Source organism: Poromitra crassiceps, assembly GCF_964638095.1.
Source record: "Poromitra crassiceps genome assembly, chromosome: 15".
In the NCBI taxonomy this organism is placed as follows: Eukaryota; Metazoa; Chordata; class Actinopteri; order Beryciformes; family Melamphaidae; genus Poromitra; species Poromitra crassiceps.
In genome coordinates, this window is record NC_139634.1 from 8,436,750 (window position 1) to 8,463,374 (window position 26,625).

The 26,625-nt window shown below is 44.1% G+C and overlaps 1 protein-coding gene and 1 pseudogene across 3 annotated transcripts in view; one reads left to right on the top strand and one right to left on the bottom strand.

The window, feature by feature from the left end:
* Positions 1-25,810, bottom strand: part of neurl1b (neuralized E3 ubiquitin protein ligase 1B) — a 38,338-nt gene extending 12,528 nt beyond the window's left edge. Inside the window, exon 1 of one of the 2 annotated variants that reach the window (XM_083652198.1) lies at positions 25,696-25,810. In XM_083652198.1, coding sequence (XP_083508324.1) covers positions 25,696-25,795 — 100 coding nt within the window. In that variant the 5' untranslated portion in view covers positions 25,796-25,810. Of the gene's footprint in view, positions 1-583; positions 817-25,695 lie in introns of those variants that run through there. The other variant, XM_083652199.1, reaches the window with a different exon arrangement.
* On the top strand, positions 14,190-14,870 carry LOC310790500 (E3 SUMO-protein ligase NSE2 pseudogene; annotated as a pseudogene). The gene has a single exon. The product of its transcript is annotated as an E3 SUMO-protein ligase NSE2 pseudogene (transcript).
* Positions 25,811-26,625: the final 815 nt, after the last annotated feature.

Below are 26,625 nucleotides of genomic sequence, written 5' to 3' on the forward strand. Positions count from 1 at the left end.
GGATGTAGTGGAGGTAAAGCCAACTAAAGTCACATACCCGCCCTTTTATTGGTGGAATTGAGTTTACCCTTCTCTTTTGGCTGACAAATCGTTTTGATGTAAACTCATAGCCGACATCTTACTAGCCTAGTGGCATATATCAAGCTGATGTAGCCAAACCGAGAATAGGCTTTTATATATAGTTAAAAAAAAAGGCTTAATGAAAATAAAATGAATTTATATTTTCACTTCAGAAAAACACTTTTACTTTTGTTAATCAATGGCCGTTATTTGCATTACAGGTTAAAATGTCCCAGTACATCACACTGATTACTAGAATGACACAAAACAGTTAATTTCCAAAGAAGCGCGGCTGAATTGAGCGCTGCTTGGACGCGCACACAGCTCTCCCACGAAGGGAATTAAGCGCGTCTCTGCAGCGACTGGAGCCAATAAAACAGCAGGCAATGCTACATACACAGTGATGCACATGTCAAGAAATTAGGACAAGCCGCGTTTATCTGCGGTTTCAAATAGACCCTCGCGTTGTTGGGGGTGTGCAATTTAAGCGCCACGAGTGATCGGCTATATTAATAGGTCTCACCTATTAGAGGTTTAGGTGTTGTGTTCCCCATTATATCCAGCAATTCCTCCTCTCGCCGGTTGACAAGTTAATTCCGGGTGCAGCAGTGTCTGTTTGTCCATCCATTTATCCCGTCTCCCGCGGTGTGGTGATGATGAGTGTATATAAGCTAATACCTAGAAGAACCCTTTCAACCTGAGTACCACCACCAGTGCGTTCAGATCAGATGCCGCTGTCTGTCTCTCCGTGCTGAAGCATGGACGCGCGCCTCTATCTCACCAGCAGCCCCCCAAACCGCTGCGACAGGCAGGCAGCTCCAACTAGCGCACAGCACAGCACAGCACAGCACAGCACAGCACAGACAGCAGCCCCCTCCCTTCTTTAGTAGAGTCTCCCCTCTGCTCTGCACGACGTTAAAGACACAGTCAAAGTAGATCCCTCTCACATGCATCAGCACAGGGCCTCTGAATCACGCCTTTAGCTCAGAGGCTGTGATGTAAACGAGCTATACCAGCAGGTCTAGTAGCCTATATAGACACATCAACACCATGTGTAGGAGGGTGGACTACAGAACCATCCTATGGGGATGAGACAAGAGGCAATCTGATGCATTGTGCATTTTGCATACAGAATGTAGTCATATACATAAATACATACTATTATGTACTCAAACTCTGTAAACCTGTATGACAGGATTTTTCTGCTTTTTAAAATATAGGCTAGATCTCACTTCGCTTCAGCCACAAAATAGTTTGAGATTGACAAGTAACAGACTGCTGATCCTTTTGATTGTGTCAGATTTGCTTTGATCTCTGGGGAATACAGTGCCATGCCATCATCAGGGGAGGCTATAGGCTATCAGTTTCCCCAGAACACTGATTTAATCACATATTCCTATCAGGCGATTTGACCCAACAGATTCTAAAGGACTGTGCACTTTTGAAAAGTGTCCAAGCAGCATTATGAGGAAATCCCCCCCTTTCCCCACCCTATCCTCTGCTGCCCTGCCTCCCACAGCCTTGACTGCTGGGCTCCTCTCAAGCTGTTTCCTGCTTTCTGGACCACATGGGTCTCCAAGGACCCGGGGAGCCTGCAGGCTCTGTTAGGACTACGAGACCCACAGTGATGGGAGTGCCGGGCTGGGCCGGCCCGCCCGGGACCGAGAGCTTTACAAGCAGCAGCCCTGTGTGTCAGACATGCTGGAAGTGGCCAAATGACTAAGAGATGTGTAAAGGCCAAAAAGGGATAATAATAATAATACTGAGAAGAGCGTTAACGTAGTGCGCTGAGTATAGATGTGTACAAAGGAAAGGCTAAAAGCGTAGTTATTCATCCTTGTGTAACGTCTGGATTGGTTGTGTCTATTAACTGGGGGGGGGGGGGGGGGGGGCATTGAATTAACATATGGCAGAACCTGGGGCTGATTGGCTCAGTATGCAGTTTCATTATTCGAACATGATCCATATTGCATTATATGCCATATCGTACTCTCAAACCTTTTCACATCAAGGACCCCTAAACTGACACAAATTAGACCACGGACCCCCATTTGAAAAGGGTTCCATTCTGATCAGATGTTTGCTTTTAGAGGTTTTATTACAGAAAGTGTATGAAACCCATGACCAAAGTAATCATACATTCTGTCATTGTGTGTTATTACATAGGCATGGAGTTATAGTGAAAATAAATCATACGCCTTTTTGCTGGGGACCGCCTGGAAAAGCAATTCTCTTTGATTGCCCTAAGTGCATTTGTAGATTCCTCAACTGCCAATAAAGGCCATATCTGATCCCAACTGCTCCGAGGGGCACAGGTCTCCTGAGAGAGAATGGCGTTTGAGTGAAGGCTAAATATAGCTCCAAGACAAAAGCATTTGTTTCTACCTCCTCGCTGCTGTTTGTTTTAGCAGGATATGGTGGGTCCTAATATGAGCCTTGTGAGAATAGTGTTTGGGGTGAAGCGAAGCAGGAGTGAAATCCCCTCCACCACCCCCACCCACCACCCACCACCCACCCCCACACGCCCACGCCGCCGCTTCAGAAAGACGGAGCGACCGCGGCAAAAAGGGAATGAACACAGGAAGTGACTATGAGGCTCGTGATGGAGTCTCGCAATCAAGCCCTCCGTGTAAACACACGGCCGAGACGCGCTAACAAGTGCTCCTTCCTCTGATGCTCTGATGCTTCACTGCCTCAGCACAGACTATAGGGGGTGTTAATCAAAAACAAACGATTGCTCGGTTGATTTTTATTCCCAAAGGCAAATGAGGTACAGTCATTTAAGACACAGTGAGGTACAGTTATTTAAGACACAGTGAGGTACATTCATTTAAGTAGGGCTGCAAGTAACGATTATTTTCATAATCGATTCATCTGTCGATTTTTTTCTCGATTAATCGATTAGTTGTTTTGGTCTATAAAATGTCAGAAAATGGTGGCAAACGACGATCAGTGTTTTCCCAAAGCCCAGGATGACGCTCTCAAATGTCTTGTTTTGTCCACAACTCAAAGATAATATCAGTTTACTGTCATACAGGAGCAAATAAACCAGAAAATATTCACATTTAAGAAGCTGGAATCAGAGAATTTTGACCTTTTCTCTTAAAATTGTACTCAAAACGATGAATCGATTATCAAAATAGTTGTCGATTAATTTTCGACTAATCGATTCATCAATTAATCGTTGCAGCGCTACATTTTAACACAGAGCAATGAGTACAATGGTACAGTCCTTTAAGACACAGGCAATGAGGTACAGTCATTTAAGACACAGCTGGATATCTGTAGAAACTAGAACTATCAGGAGATGGAGAGAAATGTTAGGAAGTCTCTTGGGTTGGACAGTAGAATTGTCCTGACGTCAATCGACCATACTAGTTGAATTCAGCACGGCCAAATGTAAAATCCAGTACAGTACTGTGTAGAAGATGAAATGTGAGAGGCATGCACTCTTGATACACTCACCAATTTGAGAGTGAAACCCCACTCCTGCACGTTTGACAGTCTGTGGACGGTGGAATGTTAAACAAAAGTCCTCGGTTCAGAATGTGTGTCGTTGCTTTTCGTCATACTCAGACAAAGCCTGCTTTAGCGCTGACCCTTCGACACTGTTGATGCAAATCTGTCAGTGTGATTTGCTCTCGATGCTCTGACCGCACGACAGAAGCAAAACAATGACCTGACACATGAAATGACAAAAGATGAGAAATGAGACCAAACAGAGGGAGATGGCTAGTTGTTGGTTTAGACTAGTGGTTTTCAACTGGTCTGGCCTCACGACCCACATTGTCGCGACCCAAATTTATGATTTTTTTTACAAGGCCTATTATGCTTTCTAAACAAGTTTAAACTGGTGATGCTCATCAAGTTTCAAGAATCTTATAACGGCACCATTTTATTGACAAATAAAAAGGAAGATTAATCTTGAATTACAGGTAGGCCTATATATTCTTTCTTATCTATATAATAAAGTTGACGGCGTCTGTCTGTCTGTCTGTCTGTCTGTGTGTGGGTCTTTTATACACGCCCTCCACACCCTAGGTCGCATTGGGCTGAAAATGCGCATGGAGGTGGGTTATGATCCGGGGGAAGGTCATGGTCAGCTTGTAAAGTCCGAGAAACCATTTGGAAAGTCCTGGAAACCAGCTCGAGACCACCATCATTTTTACGGCCAAGCAAAAGGCACAATCGTATTGCTTTGTGCCTACCTATATAGTCTACAGTTTGCGGTTGTAAAGTTTCACGAGGTTGTGATTATCCTAGAGATCACATAGGTCCTTTTACAGTGAGGTCAAGTTTCGTTATCCAAAGTGAGCAATCAACGTTTTGAAATATTAAAAAAAATATCAGCTTTGGATGCTTTTGGAATTGATTTTTGGAGTTTGCTCTATAATGAAGCGATTAACCAGATTTTGATCAAAATGTATTTGCTGTATGATGGAAAATGAATACAAATAGGGTTCAGGTTAGAAATGGATTGAGTTGTGCCTTAAACTAACACAATTAGGTGAAGGGTATAAGGCTACACTTCTTTTTATTTAATTACACAGACACAAACTAAAATGCGAATTCTCTCTAAAAAAGCAGCACGATTCCTACAGTCCCCCCCCCCCTTTTTAAATATCAAGCATTTCCTTTGTGATGTAGTTATCTCACGAGGAATCAAGTGATTCCCAGGCAGAGGAAGAGGACAGGGATGCCTGGTTTACTCGAGGAAACTTGGCCCACAGCGCTGTGAGCGCTGCCATGTGGTCCAGGCGAGTGACTGCTCCTTGGACGGCAAAAGTGTTACATTTGCACTATTTCGAATGCTCTTTAGAAGATCCAAACGGCTCTGCTGCAGAAACGCTGAGCAGATGGCTGTTCTGGTGAAGTTCTGTGTGTGTGTCTGGTGGTGGTCCCAGCAGCATCAGGGGGGAAGGCTACAGTCCAAACCCCCAGCCACTGATCTAATGGTCGAAGTGAGTCATCCTAAACCCACCTTCAATGTGAACAGAACCACCGCTCATCAAACCAAACACATGAGCCAACGGCAACAACAGCAGCCACATTCATAATATACAACAATGTTTTTCTGGTCACCTTCTTTCTTGTTCAACGACTGTTTACTACGGCAATGAATTTCACATCTGTTTCCGTTCTGGTGCTGCTATCTGTTCATTAGCGCAGATTCTCAACAGGTCGTCGCCCGAGTCAAACACCTGCATGCAAAAACCAGAGCGAAAACTCAGCAAGACATCAACACTGGCCGCGCACCCCCCGTAGCGGGAAACATGTTACCTCACAGATGATGAAAACGTACTCATCTGAAATGCTGAAGTTTGAGGAAAAAGTACTTTTATCAAAGCTAACTGTGCAACGTTTGCCTTTATAATTGGAGCCATTTTCGGTGGGAGCTCTCGCCATGTGCTCTGTGCCCCTCACACAGATTGTTCTCATTTTCCAAAATCCCTCAGATCATGAGACTGAAGGCTGTGGCAACGTCCCGAGCAGACAAAATGTGTGTGTGTGCATGCTCCGTTTCACTTCTGCAATTTTCAGATTTGAGTTGTAAATTGAAAACACCACTGTGTGGAGTGAATCACGGGCGAGTGTGGTGGTAGAGATTGGGTAAATAAAGCACTTACAGCGTCATGCACCGTGCACACAGTAACTCAGTAAACTGGCGTTCGTGGCGTAATGTTTCCTTCATGGTTTCCCTATCAAATCTGCAGCCACTTTTGTTTATATCACCGTATCATTCATCTTTATAAGGTGCTTTTATGAGTTTTTTCGGGTAAAGAATTTGATGAATCAAGTTAATACTAGAAACTATAAATGAATCACTGATGTTCCCCATTCTGTACTGATATAATAGGAAGCTGACTATTAGGGCTAATTCAAGAAATAATACATGGAAATAGTGTGAAATGTCACGATGTCACCCCATCCCACTACTCCCAGTGTTTCCCAGAGAAAAAATTTCAGGCCTGGAGGAATTTCGAAATGTACCCCGACCGCAACGGTGGGGGCCCTCGCTGGCGACGCTAAACTTTTAGCTAACCTGTTCGCATCCACGTTCGCAATAGTCTCTTAAAACAGACTGTCTCATCTACATCTGGCGAATGCAGCTATACACAGTCTGTACGTTACACCCCCAGAACATGCAGAAGGAAGTTGGGAAAAAACCTTCAGACAGGAAAGAAGTTCGACGGAATCCGACCAATCACGACACGTGTGTCCACGAAAAATGCGGCATATTGGATTTTGATTGGACTAATGAGCGGAAGACCCGCCTTTCTGCGATTCTGATTGGACTAATGAGCGGAAAACCCGCCTTTCTACTTCCCATTCCGGTTGGTGCATGATTCTCCCCCACGAAGTACAGACGGTATGGCGGAAGCATTTGAAAATTGCGGAAGCCAACTCGTCTGTTCTAAGAGACTACGTTCGCAATGGCATCCCGAGTATCATCATACTATTATGGGATGCGATGCAAACAGTTGTATTATGGGATGTGCGTTTCCCAGGCAACGACACACGTTGACACGTTTTGGAACAGCGCCGCACGCTGGCACGATGCTCCTAAAAGCAAAATGCTTATTGTTTTGAATGATTTGGCATCTTCTATTACTGTCAACACTGTCAACACCAGTATTGTTGTATTGTAATAATATGCCATAAAGGTTTATTGAAATTTTGGGGAGAGCAGGGAAGAAAATCTAAAAAGAAATCTAAAAAACAACAACAAAAACAAATTTTTGCTGTAGAATGAATTTTACATTACCATTCAGTCAAATACTGTAAATTATCATGAAACAAGACATGCTTTTGAATAAAAGTAATGCTGGACAGAAATACTGAATGCAATTTTTGGAACTTCGCGATTCCTTTTCCATTGAAGCGGTCTAAATCATGGCATTGCATAACATGTCAGCTCCTGACATTAAGTGACCCTTGCTATTTTAACAGAATGTAAGCAGTCAGGTGGTGGTGCTCGGCTTCATCCGACATACAATATATACAAATCCTTACACTTTACTCTGGTGGCGATGCACATTTTAAAGTCAATTAACGGCATTTGAATTGTTAAGTTGTGATTTTTAGACAACAAATTAACGTTGCACTTCTCTACAAGGCTACAAAGAAGAACTCCTTCTTCCGTCTCGGGGTATTGAGGCACATAATTGTGGCATGGCTCCACTAAAATGTTATCGTAGGCCTCTCTGTCAGTGGGAGACGTGCTAAAAATGGCCGTCCGATGCATTTAACCAGATGCACGGACGCTCTTCTTCCTCCATCTGTTCTATTGTCTCAGTGTTCTCGGGGACGAGGAGCGGATGCACCACCGAAGGAGACGCAGGAAATACTCTTGGCTCAGAACAACATGGCCAACTTCTTCAAGCCTTTTTGCACATTGGCTTCAGATGCACACTGCAGCCTAACCTGAACTGGACTGTACTCAAATTAATGGGTTTGATAGTGTCCCAAGTATGCTTTTTTTTCTCCATTTTCTAGAAATTCCCCTTACAAAAGGTCACATGTGAAACCCCATAAATTAATTATGTATCCCCCCCCCCCCCCCCCCCAGTACACAGGGGCGGACTGGCATCATAATTCAGGCCGGGCATTAGATACCAAGCAGGCCAGGCCGGGCCGACGTGGTCCAAACGGTCCAAAAATTTGGACCGTTTGAAGCTCAATTTGGGCCGTTTGAAGCCAGATTTGGGCCGTTTGAAGCCAGATTTGGGTCGTTTAAAGCCAGATTTGGGCCGTTTGAAGCCCGATTTGGGCCGTTTGAAGCCCAATTTGGGCCGTTTGAAGCCCAATTTGGGCCAAGTCCAATTTTACAATGAGATGCACCCACTTTAAACCTGAATAAATTAATAAAACCACTAGTAAACCAGTAGGCGGCACCTGGCCTGCTGTTCAGTGAGTGGCCTGGCCTGGCCTGCAAAAAAAAAAAGCCAAAAAAAAAGCCAAAAAAAAAAAAAAAAAAAAAAAAATTTGCAGGCCAGGCCAGGTCAGGCCACCGGGCATTTGCCCGACGTGCCCGATTATGCAGTCCGCCACTGTTCTGACATCACATGTAACCATTTTCACTACATATTACTACAAATTTAAAATCATGGGTGTATAGTGTTTTGTTTTTGTTTTCTACATCTGCCATTTGCCTGCCATTACTATGATATTTGTTTATTAGCAACAGGTGAAAACTTAATTCACACTCTGAGATGAAAATGTAATTTTCACATGGGAAATCTCACATGTTCACATATAGAAGCAAACATGTATCCAAACAACACCACATGTGAATTCAAAGCATAGCTTTCCACATAATATACAACTTTTTTGCAAGGGGAAAAAAGCGTCTGCCAAATGACGTAATGTAAATGTAATGGATCTTCCTATGAGACTAAATGATCGTCATATTGATTCTAACCCTCATCTCTTCCCTCTATCCCTTCATTTCTTCTTGTCTGTCTTCTACATAGAGCTGTGCTGTTGTCCACTGACGGATCACAGCTGTGAGCGGTGTCCAGTCTCCAGGCAGACAGGAGAGGGACACAGAGGTCTTTGGGGTGTCCGTGTCAAGGGCTTTGTCATCTTTGACGTGACAACGCACAAACAGCTGGTTCACTCGAGTTAGCCTCGCTCCACAAATAGCCATTATGGTCAAGCGCTCCAATTTACTAGCTGCAGATATATCTTAGAATTGTTCTTTGACAAATTATTTAAAAACTCAAAGGTGAGCCTTGCACACACTGTATGAGAGAGAGGGTGTGTGTGTGTGTGTGTGTGTGTGTGTGTGTGTGTGTGTGTGTGTGTGTGTGTGTGTGTGTGTGTGTGTGTGTGTGTGTGTGCGCGGGCGCGTGTGTGCGCATGTGTGTGTGTGTGTGTGTGTGTGTGTGTGCGCGTGCGTGTGTGTGTGTGTTTTATGGGGTAATATTATTAAGAAGGGGTGAACGTTCCCTTATTGTGGCTGAGTTGTACTATGTCTTAATTGTGTCATATTCACATGAAATGAGTGAGGCCCACAGGGAAGAACAGCGGTGAATTCTTGTGGTGTATATTAAATGGGAAACCATACAGTTAAGAAAATCCCAATTAAGCCAGTTAACATCATTAGAATTTATGGCCGCAGTTGAAAAGGAAATCGCTTCCCAAGCATTTTAAGGCTTGTCAGAATTTGCCTTCAGGCTCCCAAATCCTGACCTCGAAATTGCTTCACTCTTAAATATTCCCGGAGAAAAGAATCCGACATCTCATTAGAGCCGGAGTGGTTTGGGGTTTTTTGGCTTTGCAGCTACGACAGCTTTAGCGTTTTTATTCAATTACTTTACGTCGCTCCCCTTTCATGTGTTGATCGTGTAATGCATGCAACCTAATGCAATTTCTCACTACATTTGAGACAGTTTGTTAAAGTTTATGTTCCCGAGAAGTGCGACTGAGTTTTCAGTCTTTACAATGTATATTTTGTGTGCGTCAGTCAGACGTTGTGAGGGTGGAAACGGTTTCAAGAAGGTGACGATATGCCACACCGCAAGTCACACAGAAGCCATAAAGACGCAGTAAACACTCAATCAAGTCGCAGAAACATTTCTTTGCGAATAAAGTATTTCCTCTATAAAACTCATTATTACACACACACACATTACATCATGGATTAAATGTCAAATATCACAAACGGTAAGTAAGAAAGAATCTCAAGTATAAACTATATATAAAGCATTTTATAGAATGGATCTCATTTGGAACATCTTTCCAAATAGATTTTTAACCAACATTCGGATACTTCTTGGGAGTTGCAAGAGCGGAAATGTGTGGCACCAAACCTGTGCCCACGGTGACCACAGGGGGCACAACTTCCCCATCCAAGGCCCTGGGCATTAGGACGCAAAATAGTCTTTGCTATTATTACCCGCTCACTCCGGTCGCTCAATAGGTAAAAAAAGACTTCTACGGCCCCTTTCAGCGACAGGCTTGCACGAGAAAGATGGTTCGAGAAAGATTCCAAACGTTTCCACGAAGGGAAAGAATTCCAAGAACAACAGCCGGGAAGAACAGAGGTCGCACCGGCATGGGCGTTCATCCATCACAAGGCACGACATATTTTCGTAGTCGGAAGGCGGAAGTCCCGGACATTTTGGTGCTTCAGGGGTTAAAGTGAATGGGGTTTTAGAATGAGGATTTCACTTAAATGCGGTCTGTCGTTAACAAAAGTTTATGGGAGTGGTCATTTGTGTTCGGCAGGATAATAATCTTCACAAACGTGAACCACTTTTATGACTTTTGAAACGTTTTCTGAAAACTTTCAAAAGTCCTAAGTGATTAACAGAGCTTATTTTATGCGTTGAAGTGAAATCCCCATTCTAAAACCCCATTCACTTTTCCACTGAAGATCCAACATGCTACTTCATGCTCATTCCTGCAGTGCTCTATTTTGACCACCGGCGCACGCTCGTTTTGTCTCGCAATGTTGAAGGAAAGGGCAAATAGGGATAGTAGAGAAGTATTACCCCACATTACCCCAGGTTTCTCTACATGACCTAACAGAACATTTCCTTCCTAGCTCTCTCTTCCCATGCCTGTGTCTGTTATTGAGAGTCAGAGACGGCAGGACAGGCTGCTGAATCTCGGGGAACCTTTGTGCAACTCTAGTTTTCCTGTGGAATGTTTTGGCACCAGTTGGCCCCCTTGCCTCTCTGGAGGCTGTGAGTGACACACAGGCTGTCCTTACAAGGCTGGTCCACACCAGGTCAAAGGTCACGGAAGTAACTTTGTCGCTCGGTGCCTAATTCATTGGCGTCCGAGTCTCCTTAACTATCAAATGAATCTCACTGAAATAGCGAATCTCGTACGGCATTGGCATCGGCGTACGATCGATGCATCATTTGCTCGTTATTTTGACGACATCCGCCTGATCTCTGTAAGTCTAATCACGCTTTTCACCTCCAGAAACCTGATCACAAAATAAAGGCACGTAAGAGAAAAAACAAGGCTAGGTCAGAACCTAGCATAATATATGGCCAGCGCGATAAAGCGTTCACGAGCATCGGCACTCAAGTTGGACTGGACAAAGCCGGATATAGGGCCCGCTTGCGCTGGCCAAAAAGAACAAATCAATATTTTTAAAAAGCAAAGACGATATAACCAAGACTGAGGCTGTTAGCACACGGTGCTGCTGTCTGGCTCTGCCTTGGGGTTGTGTGTCTCTATGAAGGACATATAATTGACACAGTGAGGGACATAAATCTAAGCTGTGCTTCAGAGCTCTGGGTGCGTGTCACTCATGTCAGCTGTCATCACAGAGATCGGAGTCCAGCAGGCAGCCATGTCTGCTGTCCAGGGCGTAACGTCCTGTTCTTCTGGCATGTCAAGGGCGATTTCAAGGCCTGCAGCCCTCATTGTCTCGTCCCTAATCAAGGTGAACAGCATTGCCTCGCTTCATCCACCATGGCCAACAATTACTTTCTCTCACTTGAAGAGGGGAAGCTAAGCTGGCCTGTAATTAACTGAAGTAATGTCACGCACATTTTCTGTGCTGCTAACCCAGGCCCTATGACGCTGGGAGGACTGCTGCTAGCCCAGGCCCTCTGACGCTGAGAGGGCTGCTGCTAACCCAGGCCCTCTGACGCTGGGAGGGCTGCTGCTAACCCAGGCCCTATGACGCTGGGAGGGCTGCTGCTAACCCAGGCCCTATGACGCTGGGAGGGCTGCTGCTAACCCAGGCCCTCTGACGCTGGGAGGGCTGCTGCTAACCCAGGCCCTATGACGTTGGGAGGGCTGCTGCTAACCCAGGCCCTCTGACGCTGGGAGGGCTGCTGCTAACCCAGGCCCTCTGACGCTGGGAGGGCTGTTGCTAACCCAGGCCCTCTGACGCTGGGAGGGCTGCTGCTAACCCAGGCCCTCTGACGCTGGGAGGGCTGCTGCTAACCCAGGACCTATCACACTGGGAGGGCTGCTGCTAACCCAGGACCTATCACACTGGGAGGGCTGCTGCTAACCCAGGCCCTCTGACGCTGGGAGGGCTGCTGCTAACCCAGGCCCTCTGACGCTGGGAGGGCTGCTGCTAACCCAGGCCCTCTGACGCTGGGAGGGCTGCTGCTAACCCAGGACCTATCACGCTGGGAGGGCTGCTGCTAACCCAGGCCCTCTGACGCTGGGAGGGCTGCTGCTAACCCAGGACCTATCACCCTGGGAGGGCTGCTGCTAACCCAGGACCTATCACGCTGGGAGGGCTGCTGCTAACCCAGGACCTATCACGCTGGGAGGGCTATCAGGCCTTGATTCAGCCCTTGACAGTGCAAAAACGGTGCCACCACCACCCGTCTTCACGCAAAGAGCAATGTCAACAAGCTATTTGGTGTTCTCATTTAGGGCTGCAACGAATGATTATTTTCATCGTTGATTCATTTTTTCCAGATTATTTTCTCGATTAATCGATTCGTTTTTTGGTCTATAAAATGTCAGAAAATGGTGAAAGATGTCGATCAATGTTTCCAAAACGCCAATATGTACATCCTCAAATGTCTTGTTTTGTCCACGACCAAGATATTCACTTTACTGTTAGAGGAGTAACAAAACCAGAAAATATTCACATTTAAGAAGCTCGAATCAGAGAATTTTGACTTTTTTTTCTTTTTTCGTAAAAATGACTCAAACGGATGAATCAATTGTCAAAAAATGGTTGCAGCTCTAGTTCTCATTTACCTTTCACCTTAGCTCTACAACGGTGCCAGTACTGTATCCCCAGTACCTCCCTCTCTCTTCCTTTCCAGCGTCCATGTCCTATGGATGCTGTCCTTTTGCCTTGATGTGTCTTTCTGTCACAAACTATTCCAGAACAACGTAGGGACAAACTGTTGCTGTGCAAAGGGGTGGATCATAAGCTCTCAGACACGCTCCCTGCCTGCCTGCCTGGCTGCTGACTTGGGTGGTGGGTGTGTGTAGGTAATTATACTCCTGGTCTCCAGGGAAACGACTGCCATCCATCGCTGGTTCCCATGGAGGAAGGAGCAGCTGAGGTGCGCTGGCTGGCGTCTCTGCTCCCACGCTGTTCTGGACGGATGCCCTTCACTGAGCATATTGTGGCATGGCCCTTTTCCTGCTACCTGGGGGGGGGATCACTTCAGGATCACTGATCAGCATCCCTCCCTACAGGGGGGTTCTCTATCCTCTCCTCTTCAGATGCCCTCCTCTCACCTCAAGAGGAGCGCCACCTGGCAAGGGAGGCATACGCCAAAGTAGGTGCCATGCTCGCCATTTGCTAAATAAAGCCGCTTGTTAAAATCTTACCGACTGGCCCTCTCATGATTGAAGTGAGGTTTCATACCAAATTTCAATCAGAAGGCCGCCATATTTGCATAACCTGATCAGCCCGTGACGTCAGTCAAGTGTAAGTATGACATCAGTTATGACGTCAGTTCATCCTAGTATATATAGAGAGGGTTCTATGTCACCTCCCTCTCTGGCGGATCATAGCAGCAGCTGGCATCACGACTGTTCATCATCTCCTCTGAAGCTGTCGTTTCGCCCCCAAACCCACCTCCCCAGTCCACCACCAACGAGTCCTGACTCCTTAATAATCCCCCACGGGGGGAAGAATCTCTATCCTAGCCTATTCAGATGCCCTCCTCTCACCTCAAGAGGAGAGCCACCTGACAAGTATTTCTTGTGCCGTCACTCACACTGGCTCTGAGAGGCTGCTACAGCTACTTATTCTGCTTGGTCGCTCGGTCCACAGAAATTCACATATCTGTTGCAAATATTTGTTTCAAAATATTTAAATCCTGCAAGTTCAAATGTACTAAAACAGCAGATGAACAAGGTTGTGCATATTTGTTTTATCTGAACACTGCAGGTCGGATGTAAGTTGGGAGCAAGGCGCGGCAGCGACCCACACAAACACAATCCATCAACTGAGCATGCAAATGCCACCGACTGATGATGTCATACCCACTGATGATGTCATGACCCACAATCGTCAAGTGATATGATACCCACTGATGGGTTGACAGCTTTTATTCTGGAAAATCCTTGCCGGAAGTCAAGTGCTGGTTGAGTCTGTCCTCGCGTTGTTGTGAGGTTTTCCGGGGTGTTTCGTGTGTAGGATTTCCAATAACTTATTTTAGTTTCAGATTGCAGCCATGTCTCTGGCCGCCGTGCATGCAGCGCTGTCGGGCCTGAAAGCATGTCAGGCAGACATTGGGACGGGCATGGACATAGTGACAGATGTGGCTATGGACCTGGCGGAAACTCGGGAGGGAGTGGATCACTCTGCCATCAGTCAGATGGAGGCCATGATGCTGGAGTGTGCCAAACAGGACAGGGAGATCAACCACTTCATTGACACTGTGAAGCAGGTCACAGCAGAGGTCAGCAAGCAGCCTCCAGAGGCCATGTTCGGCCTGGCAGCGGTGGTGAAGGAGCGCTTTGAGGAGAAGATAGCCAGCCTCTCTGACGGCGAGCTGCAGAGACACCAGAAGGTGGTGGCCTTCAAGGAGAGCGTCCAAAACTGTCTCAGCCAAGCCAAGTCAGTGGAGAATGCAGAGGATGCGGACGAGGACGTTGCTGTCACACACAGCCAGATCAACTTCACCTGCCCACTCACACAGGTGGATATGGTGAATCCCATGAAGAATAAGAAGTGCAACCACCACTATGATGAAGCAGCCATCCTGGCCCTCATCAAAGCAAGACACACCAAGAAGAAGAAATGCGGCTGTCCCGTGGTCGGTTGTGGGAACACAGACGTGAGCCAAGCAGACCTGGTGCCCGACCAGATGCTGAGGAGAAAGATACAGAAGAGACAGAACAACAGGACCTAGCACTCCATCTGTCTGCGTATCAAGTCCCTTATACCCATGCACTTTCCTTGTTCAGTATTTGTATATGAAGAGAGGAAACTGTTTTTGTTTGTTGTTTTCAGCAGTGATGAGCTGATGTTTTCGAGTTCAAGTTGTGTAATGTTTACAGTCTTTTTGTTTTCTTTTGTGCGAGAGAGAGAGAGAGAGAGATCCGGCATACTTTGTGTTCAAGTTATGTATCATCATGTTAATACATTATTCAGCCGGAGCCTTTTTGTATACTGCGACTATAAATAAAGAGAAGTTTGTGTAAATTAAAAAAATAAAAAATGATACCCACTGATGAGATGTCATGCCCCACAATCGTTGAGTGATGTCATACCCATGATGTCTTGCCCCACAATCGTCGAGTGGTGGCCAGAGCGATGACGTCATTGTCATCATCGTCGAGTGCCAGTGGTGACTGATGATGACTGATGACATCAGTCCCACTGATGATGTCATGCGCCACAATCGTCGAGTGCCCAGCCTGGTGGCCAGTGGTGACTGATGATGTCATAGTAGACATTGTGACATCAATGATGTCATAAACTGAATGTGGTGTGGCCAGTGGTGACTGACAATGTCATAGCAGACACTGATGGCATACCCACACTGACTGATGTCATACCCACTAATGATGGCATAGACATTTTGACATCATCAGTGACTGAATTGTGATGTCATAAATCACTGACGGTGTCATACCCACTAATGATGTCATAGACATTGTGACATCATCAGTGATGTCATAACTGAATTGTCATGTCATAAATCACTGATGATGTCATACCCACTAATGATGTCACAGACATTGTGACATCATCAGTGATGTCATAGACTGAATTGTGATGTCATCAGTGATGTCAAAAATCCTTCCCTGCTGAGGACGACTCTTGCTCACAGTCCAGCCAATCAAGCCTGAACCTGCGACAACATGGACCAGCTCTAATACCCAGTGGCAATAAGAGTAGTAAATGAACTCATGTGTGGAGGGAGAGCTCCTCATGACATCAGCAGGCTGCAGCTCAATCAGGAAGCCAAGCTCCTTCTGTTTTCCTACCATACAAATCGACTTCTTCTGGCTGTCTCGTATGAAGCTCCAGCAGCCCAACATAAACATGATTATAAAAAGTCTTATATATACAGTATAAAAAGAAAATATTTCTCATAAGAACTGCTGAAATATTGTTTTTCTTTCTGTAGACTGATGACACACTGATTACATTCAGTGTCTCATCATGGAATGCTGGTTTCATCATTCCAAAAGCAGTGTGTTTGCGAAATCAGTCAAGTATTCCGAGGAATGGACGAACTCCACATCCAAAACCCATAGCCGTAACGGAATGAGAATGTTTCATGCGTTATATGTCAGTGTGCTTTTTGTTGCCCGTTTGTGTCATTTAAGGCCATACTGTAGCTGAGGGGTTTTCCAGTATGTGATGGTCAAAAGTAACTGATAAGTGATTTGCTGTCACAAATGAACTGCCCATTGCAATGTGTCAGATTGGACGATATCCCATATCTGGACTCTCCAAAAGCCGGACTGCATACCAGACATCAAAGGCAGCCGTCACGGAGGGGAACCAGCCAATAGGAACTCTGTAAGATTAAGATGAGCTCATGTCCGGGGACACTTTGGAGATGTTACAATGTACAGTATGCAACACAACAGGTAAACAACCACCCGGCAACAGGTAGTAATCACTAGTGTGGAATCAGTCTGCTACCAGTTGCCAACTGCTTTCTCTCCCCGCGTGTCTCCGTCAGGACTGAGATGAAAGACAAAGCTGTGCGTCTCAGTAAACACCACCTTATGTAACTCTGGCGTTTGATTTGAAGGGGAAGGAGGGAAACGACCAGGTCAATTTCACAGACACTCGCGTCACCTCTAACACTCGCACACCGCTGCGTGCTTCCGTCCATCTGTGCCCCTTTTCCCGTTGGCCGGGTCCCTCCTCCGCTTCCTTCGAACCCGAGCTCCATCCACGCCCTTCGTCTTAACCTCTGTGTCCCTTTCTCCCCCGTTCCTTCTCTCTTTAATCCTAATCCTCCCACCTCCCTCCCCGTCCGACCGTCCTCTGGCCCCCCTGGCCTCTCTCTGCTGTCATGACACTGGCCTGTGACACGTGTGGGAAACTTCAGCGGGGCCCCCTGCTTGGGACAGGACACTGATATACTGAGAGTGCTGGGTGACGGAGGCTATTTTAGGAACCTGTAAATATGGGAACTTCCTTTCCTAAAGTGTATCTAATATCCCAGAGGATCCTTTTACATTATTAACAACAAGCGACAGAAGCGACAAGGCTGCACTTCCATTATTGCTTCTATCACAGCTTTTTCTCTGTCTCTCCTCCTCCTCCCTCGCTCTGTGTCGATGTAACACGGCATACGATAAGATAGACCAGAGATTCTCAAATGTTTTTCAGCCAAGGTAATGGAAAAATAGTTGAAATGCCTTGTTGATCCATCAATAATGAGTTGCCCGTTTAAAGTGTATCTTAGGAGGATTTTATTCCACAAGTTTCCATCTGTGCACATCTGAGTCTCCCCGACAGTCAAAACGTTAGGTCAAGAGAGCCCCGAGCTCTCATCTTCACACTTCACTCATATGCAATCAATCAATCATTTACTGTCACAGACCCCTTACAAGATAGAAAATATTAATAATAAAATAATTAATATATAAAATGTGTGATTTTGGGCTAAGTTTAATTGTTTCCACGGTAACGTGCTTGACTTTTAAATTGATAGGTTTGTTAGATTAGAATGTAATCCATTGCTTTTGCAAAAAAAAGAAAAAGGGTTTTATTTTTATTTTCCTGAAAACTTTTCGCGGGCCCCCTGGCAAAGTGCCCACGGACCCCAGGGGGGGTCCCCGGACCCCCATTTGAGAACCACTGAGATAGACTGTGCTGCTTGAGAATAGTGGCAATCTACTTCACCTACGTTACTGTCTTTTAAGCTACTCTATAACTTAAAAAAAGCATGCACCCGCAGGTTACTGGACAGCCAAAGGAGATGCAGCAACACCCAAACAATTGTTCTCGTGTCTCTGTAATGGCATTCTCAGGTGCTTCCCACGTGTTAGGCACAGCTTTTATGGGGGATGTCCGGCCCTCAGTTCTGGGGACGCCCAAACCCTATATGACCTGTTTGGAAGTGGGGGAGACGACACGGAGAGGCTTCAGAGAACGGGACACTTTGGGGCAACTGGAACACCCAGATGGGAGGAAGATGAAGATGAGGATGAGTGGGATCTGGGGTCATCGCCCTGGACAGAGGGCGTTGTCTTTGAGCCTCGGGCAGGCAGGGTTGGATCATGGGATGATCATGACTGGCTGCACTTTGTCCACACTGACTGAATGGAGAACGTGATGGAGAGTGGCTTCACGCAGTGCCATGCATCTCTGAGCTCAACTGAACATAGACTCGCTTATCAGCTTTCGCTGGCTGCATCCGGAATGAGATACTAGCAGACTAAACATAGGCTACTACATGTGCCATACATGTTAGAGTTATATGTTTCATCATGTAGTGTGTATATAGTGTGAGTAGTAAGTAACCCATTCCAAATGTGTCCTCTCTGTTTAACTATAGCGGATTAACTGATATCAGCACAGTATGTTCTTAAAATCTGCAAACATCTGAACAATATTATATTCATGGAATATATTCATACTTTAAATTGAGACCAAATAGTTGGCTTTCCCAACGTTTTTTTTTTTTACAAGAGATCGCTTCGCCCAGATCAACTGCTGACCTACAGGTGCATATGAGCAAAGTCACGCATAGAAGCGGCTGCACCGCTTAAAAGTATCAAAATGAAAAACATATTTAGAGCATCTACTAAGCACCAATATCTGTGATTGGGCCAAATTGCAGGTCTCTGCTATGTACCAACTCATCGGAATTTGCGTCGTGGCAGAAAAACAGGGAAGGGATGGTGATGATGTCACAATGCCCTAAAATGGCCTGCGAAGGCCTCAAAACGTAAAATATCATGGATTTTTTTCTGGAGCATCTAGTAACAACCAATATCTATCCTTGGGCCAAATTTCAGGTCTCTGCGATGTACAAACTCACAGGAAATTGCATCGTGGCAGAAGAACAGGAATAATAATAATAACAAACCAGAGTAAAAACAATAGGGTTTCCAGGCCCTTCGGGGCTTGAACCCCTATTAATCTTCCTTATTATAGTGTTAACCCCTACAATAATATTTAAGACTGGAGAGGGGGGGTAAGAAAGCCTGAACAACTCTTATGGCCTGAAATTTAAATGTGAATGTTAAATTTCTGGCAATACGCCTATTTCAAATTCCCCCCAAATCAGCCATTTTGTGTCTGAAATGCAGGAAGTAACACGATATAAAACTTGCACTGACATGGATTGTACGTTTCCCTGCAGCGGAGGAACAGCAAACTGGACCTTCTTTGTTTTACTTCCTGCATTTTAGACACAAAATGGCTGATTTGGGTGGGACGTGAAATAGGCGAATTGGCTTGACGTTTACAGACAGACTCTCCCATCAGTAAAGATCATTAAGAGGTGATGTGTGTGGGGAAATATTAGAAGGCTTTGCACTCTCAAAAAACACTCCATACTCCTCTCTCTCTCTCTCTCTCTCTCTTTCATGTTCTCTCACACACATGCACACAACACACACACACACACACACACATGCACACGACACACACACATACACACACACACACACACACACACACACACACACGCACACACAAGCAGAGCCCCAGTCTTGAATAATTAAGATGGTGCTGAATGTTTAACCGCCTCATGCCACCCAAGAGTTTCATCACACGTCAGAGAGAGATGGCCACAATCTTAATCACACACATACACACATGAACACGCACACGCACACACACACACACACATACACACATGAACACGCACACGCACACGGCACGGCACAGCCTGCTTATGTGACTTTCCATGCATACGGATCTTCCTTCATTCCACTACTTTGCATGCGATTGGACTCCTTGGAGATGAACGAGGCCTAGCATGCAGCATAGCCTGGTCTCCAGCACCATATGAATCACTGTTGTCTCATGAAGGATTCATCTGGGCTGGTTAGCAGTTAGCAGGCTATATGCATAGATGCCATCTAAAAACAAAAGATAGAGCATTTCATGAGAATGGATCCTTATGGAGCCGATCAAGTCTGGCCTGAGATTCTACATCCTGCCTGTTGCTGGCCCTTTCTCCCTTCTCATCCACTGTCAATTAAACCTAGCTCTATATCGGTTCTGTATAGTGGGATAATGTAGTCTGTCAAAACACTCGCTCTATATCGGTTCTGTATAGTGGGATAAGGTAGTCAAAACACTCACTCTATATCATCTCAGTATAGTGGGATAATGTAGTCAAAACACTCGCTCTATATCATCTCAGTATAGTGGGATAATGTGGTCAAAACACTCGCTCTATATCATCTCAGTATAGTGGGATAATGTAGTCAAAACACTCGCTCTATATCATCTCAGTACAGTGGGATAATGTAGTCAAAACACTCGCTCTATATCATCTCAGTATAGTGGGATAATGTAGTCAAAACACTCACTCTATATCATCTCTGTATAGTGGGATAAGGTAGTCAAAACACTTGCTCTATATCATCTCAGTATAGTGTGATAATGTAGTCAAAACACTTGCTCTAGTCTATATCATCTCAGTATAGTGTGATAATGTAGTCAAAACACTCGCTCTATATCATCTCTGTATAGTGTGATAAGGTAGTCAAAACACTTGCTCTATATCATCTCTGTATAGTGGGATAAGGTATTCAAAACACTTGCTCTATATCATCTCAGTATAGTGTGATAATGTAGTCAAAACACTTGCTCTAGTCTATATCATCTCTGTATAGTTGGATAATGTAGTCAAAACACTCGCTCTATATCATCTCTGTATAGTGGGATAATGTAGTCAAAACACTCGCTCTATATCATCTCAGTATAGTGTGATAATGTAGTCAAAACACTCGCTCTAGTCTATATCATCTCAGTATAGTGGGATAATGTAGTCAAAACACTCGCTCTATATCATGTCAGTATAGTGGGATAAGGTAGTCTGTCAAAACACTCGCTCTATATCATGTCAGTATAGTGGGATAAGGTAGTCTGTCAAAACACTCGCTCTATATCATCTCAGTATAGTGGGATAATGTAGTCAAAACACTCGCTCTATATCATCTCAGTATAGTGTGATAAGGTAGTCAAAACACTCGCTCTATATCATGTCAGTATAGTGGGATAAGGTAGTCTGTCAAAACACTCGCTCTATATCATGTCAGTATAGTGGGATAAGGCAGTCTGTCAAAACACTCGCTCTATATCATCTCAGTATAGTGGGATAAGGTAGTCTGTCAAAACACTCGCTCTATATCATGTCAGTATAGTGAGATAAGGTAGTCAAAACACTCGCTCTATATCATGTCAGTATAGTGGGATAATGTAGTCAAAACACTCGCTCTATATCATGTCAGTATAGTGGGATAATGTAGTCAAAACACTCGCTCTATATCATCTCAGTATAGTGTGATAAGGTAGTCAAAACACTTGCTCTATATCATCTCAGTATAGTGTGATAATGTAGTCAAAACACTCGCTCTATATCATCTCAGTATAGTGGGATAATGTAGTCAAACACTTGCTCTATATCATCTCAGTATAGTGGGATAATGTAGTCAAAACACTCGCTCTATATCATCTCAGTATAGTGTGATAAGGTAGTCAAAACACTCGCTCTATATCATCTCAGTATAGTGGGATAATGTAGTCAAAACACTCGCTCTATGTCATCTCAGTATAGTGTGATAATGTAGTCAAAACACTCACTCTATATCATCTCAGTATAGTGGGATAATGTAGTCAAAACACTCACTCTATATCATCTCAGTATAGTGGGATAATGTAGTCAAAACACTCGCTCTATATCATCTCAGTATAGTGGGATAATGTAGTCAAAACACTCACTCTATATCATCTCAGTATAGTGGGATAATGTAGTCAAAACACTCACTCTATATCATCTCAGTATAGTGGGATAATGTAGTCAAAACACTCACTCTATATCATCTCAGTATAGTGGGATAATGTAGTCAAAACACTCACTCTATATCATCTCAGTATAGTGGGATAATGTAGTCAAAACACTCGCTCTATATCATCTCAGTATAGTGTGATAAGGTAGTCAAAACACTTGCTCTATATCATCTCAGTATAGTGGGATAATGTAGTCAAAACACTCGCTCTATATCATCTCAGTATAGTGGGATAATGTAGTCAAAACACTCACTCTATATCATCTCAGTATAGTGGGATAATGTAGTCAAAACACTCACTCTATATCATCTCAGTATAGTGGGATAATGTAGTCAAAACACTCGCTCTATATCATCTCAGTATAGTGGGATAATGTAGTCAAAACACTCGCCCTATATCATCTCAGTATAGTGGGATAATGTAGTCAAAACACTCACTCTATATCATCTCAGTATAGTGGGATAATGTAGTCAAAACACTCACTCTATATCATCTCAGTATAGTGGGATAATGTAGTCAAAACACTCACTCTATATCATCTCAGTATAGTGGGATAATGTAGTCAAAACACTCGCTCTATATCATCTCTGTATAGTGTGATAATGTAGTCAAAACACTCACTCTATATCATCTCAGTATAGTGGGATAAGGTAGTCAAAACACTCGCTCTATATCATCTCAGTATAGTGGGATAAGGTAGTCAAAACACTCACTCTATATCATCTCAGTATAGTGGGATAATGTAGTCAAAACACTTGCTCTATATCATCTCAGTATAGTGGGATAAGGTAGTCAAAACACTTGCTCTATATCATCTCAGTATAGTGGGATAATGTAGTCAAAACACTTGCTCTAGTCTATATCATCACAGTATAGTGGGATAATGTAGTCAAAACACTCGCTCTATATCATCTCTGTATAGTGGGATAATGTAGTCAAAACACTCGCTCTAGTCTATATCATCTCTGTATAGTGGGATAATGTAGTCAAAACACTCGCTCTAGACTATATCATCTCAGTATAGTGGGATAATGTAGTCAAAACACTCGCTCTAGTCTATATCATCTCTGTATAGTGGGATAATGTAGTCAACGTGTGCCTGCTGTTGTTGTGAGAAACCTAAGCCCCGCAGCTGAGTAAGTGAGTGTCAAACAACAGTATATACAAAGCACTAAAGGTGCATAACTCCACACTTCAAATATAGACATGGACCTTCGTGGATGTGTTACACAACCACACCTGTTTGCGTGAGTCAACAAGACATTCTCTGCTTTCAATCCCCCACTTCCACTGAGGCCCGGCCTGGAAACCTGTCTTAATAACAGCATGTTCACACAGCCTATGAGTTTACATTTTGGCCAGCAGACATTTAAACAGAAATAACGTTGAGAGTGTTATGCAGCGATGTGCTAAAGAAAGAAAGAAAAAACTTTGTCAAAGATGATGCAAGATGGAGTTTAGCTTGGCTAAAATAATCCAATGAACTCATCCCGGTGGTTGCCAAAGGTGCTTCGGATCCCAGTTTCCAAACTGGTGAGCAGCACCCTTATTGGCCCTCCCCTTATGTTATTGAGATGTACTGTGTATCAAAATTGCATAATGGCGCCACCTAGTGATAAATAATGGTACATGCAAAAATACTGGTTTTGAATCTGTCATTCAATTATCATGCCATACAAAACACATGCCCTTTACACATGTACTGTACAGTATACTAGAGCAGGGGTTTTCAAAGTGGGAGGCAGGCCTCACCAGGGGGCCTCCAAGCAGTTTCAGGGGAGGCTCAGTGAATGGAAGTGAATAAATATTATTACATTAGTTTTTAAAAGGAGAACTCATAGAATAGCCTAAATGTGTGTGATTTGGTTAATGAAATAGTTCAGAGAGATACAGTCGTTTTGGGGAATTTGACGGTTTTTCCCAGTTTCCCAGAGTCATAATAACAGATAAATGCCTCCAGACAGACCTGTTTATGTATTTGGTGCAGTCTGATGTACGTCAAACTGCAATATCAGGATATAGTGGCTGACTTGTTGAGTGTCTATGGGATCAAATAACATAATCATCATCATGATCCCATAGGCCAGAGGTTCTCAAATGTTTTTCAGTCAAGGACTCCTTACAAGATAGAAAATATACCGGGGACCCCCTCATTCTGATCTGTGACTTTTTTCTAAGCTTAATTGTTTCCACGGTAACGTACTTGACTTTTAAATTGATAGGTTTGTTAGATTAGAATGTAATCCATGAACCATTTTAGATTTAAAGCATAAAATATTTCCGTTGAACTATTGACGATTTTGCAAAAAAAACTTTTTTTATTTTATTTTCCTGAAAACTTTTCGCGGACCCCCTTGCAAAGTGCCACGGACCCCTGGGGGTCCCCGGACCCCCATTTGAGAACCACTGCCATAGGCATCCAGGAATTGAGCGAGGCGGGGGCTCCTTTTTCCAAGCTTATCTGGGGGAGGCCCACAGTCTCAGACTTTGAAAACCCCTGGACTAGAGGGATAGAGAAATGTAGCAACGTGATAGGATTGCTGATAAATAGAGTTAGAGATGAGACACCGTGCGATGTGAATTCTCCTATCTTAAATCAGTGTCCTTGAATCCCTGTGATATTAGTTTAGGAATTCAGTAAGAGAAACAAATGATGATGTTTTCGTGAATGAACAAAGCTATCATCACAGCACCGAAATAACACCAGGAAGCAACAACAAGATAGTAGGGGACTTTCCAGAGGTTACAAAACATACTGAAATGGTTTATTTTATTTTCTCCTCTCCTCTCCCAGTCACTTCCCTTTGCACCATTCTCTTTCCCATCACCCCACGGGGGTCTGGGAAAGCTATGACATCACCAGAGGTCCCATGTGAACCTCTCTCACCCACACAGGCCTCTGTCCAATCACAGATGAGTCGAGGGACAGGCATTTCCTGTCTGTCTAAAAATACATATCACCCAGCTTTAATTAAGAGATACTGCATACTGGATGGAAACTGATGCATACTAATTAGATGAGATCGTGGGCCAATCCAATCAAAATCAGGTAGGCTACCATTTGATACTAAGAGCCATGTGAGAAGAAAGAAGAAATCAAAACAAACAGTTCATTTTCTGCACCCCCCCCCCCCCACACACACACACACCACCTCTCTCTCTCTCTCTCTCTCTCTCTCTCTCTCTCTCTCTCTCTCTCAAAGAGAAGGATGTTGGAACAAGTATTATTGTTTAATGGCCCCAGTGTAATATAGGAAATGCACATGACATCATGGTTATATGAATAGCCATGCACTCATATTAGTTCACGGGAAAACATAACATAATAGTGCAATTTGCTAAGATGACTAAACACACACACACACACACACACACACACACACACACACACACACACACCAGACATCAAGCTTTTAGGTGTCTCACCATGTAGCCTATGAATTGCTGAATCAGATAAAATCACATACAGCCTATGATATTCACAATATTCTGATATGCACGTATCCATTTTGGTAGAACTACAATATGTATGGCTATCATTTTGCAGTGATAGGCTAGTAGGTAGCCTAGGCTATTTTCTTGAGGAAAAATGCCAAAAAATTTATTTTTTCGTATGGATCAGTAACAAGGGACAAACCGGATATAGCCTACTAACTGAAATGTGACCAGTTTTTGCAGACAAGAGAAATGATAACATGTCAAGTGTGAAGCAGGTACACAGAAGTCTGACTCACCCTCCCTGCTGCAGGTGCGTTTGTGTCCTTTGTTGGCAAGAGACAACTCATATAAAATTAACGAACTGCACATACTATGTGAAGACTGGTTGTTTCCCATAGTGGATAGCGAAGTTATCAACTGTTTAGCAGTAGCCTAAATATCCCTAACACAGCTGTTGTCTTCTTGTCCTCCTGTCTTCTTTATTGTCTCATTCGTGCTGTGCGTCTCTGTTTTCTGGGGTCGGGTGAGGTTTAGCAACGTTTTTTTTAATACAAAAAGCTCCCGCCTGAATTTTGAAGAGGTGAAAGCACGTGGATGTTGTTATCTCTTAATTTGGCCAATACAATCCAGCCTCAGCAACGGCCTTGGCACGTGAGCACAACGTGTCAGTGGCTTCGGTTGAGTTGAACCGAGTTGAACACAAACAAAGACTATTGAAGGCAAGAGACGAAGTGATTTTCTTTTTCGGCGACAGCGCTGCCGCCATTGTGGCCAGCGCAGAACCATGACAGCCAATCAGAGGTAGTCTCCTTCAGGCCAGAATGGCGGATTTGCGGTGCGCAGATGTTGCAATTAGCCATCCTCGGTACTTATCTTCAATGTATGTTCTTTGGCACAAACACAGACACATGATACTGAATGGGAGGACTGCCACAGCCCACTCCACACTCCACAGTTTAAAATAGAGATAAGAAGGGGTAGACGGTACCAGATCCCTCCCCTTGTGGCTTGGTGAGATTTGGGCGCACTAAATTTGTGAGCATTGAGCAAAATTAGACTTTTATTTGCTCGTAAATGGTGTAGTTGGCCTTACTTCTTTTAACCCGGACCATTTATATTTATATTTAGCTGCTCTACAAAGTCTCTTATCTTGTCGAGCCATTTATTCAGCCAACTGCATAAATAAAGTTTGGATTATAGGTTTTATACATTATTCACTGTGAATG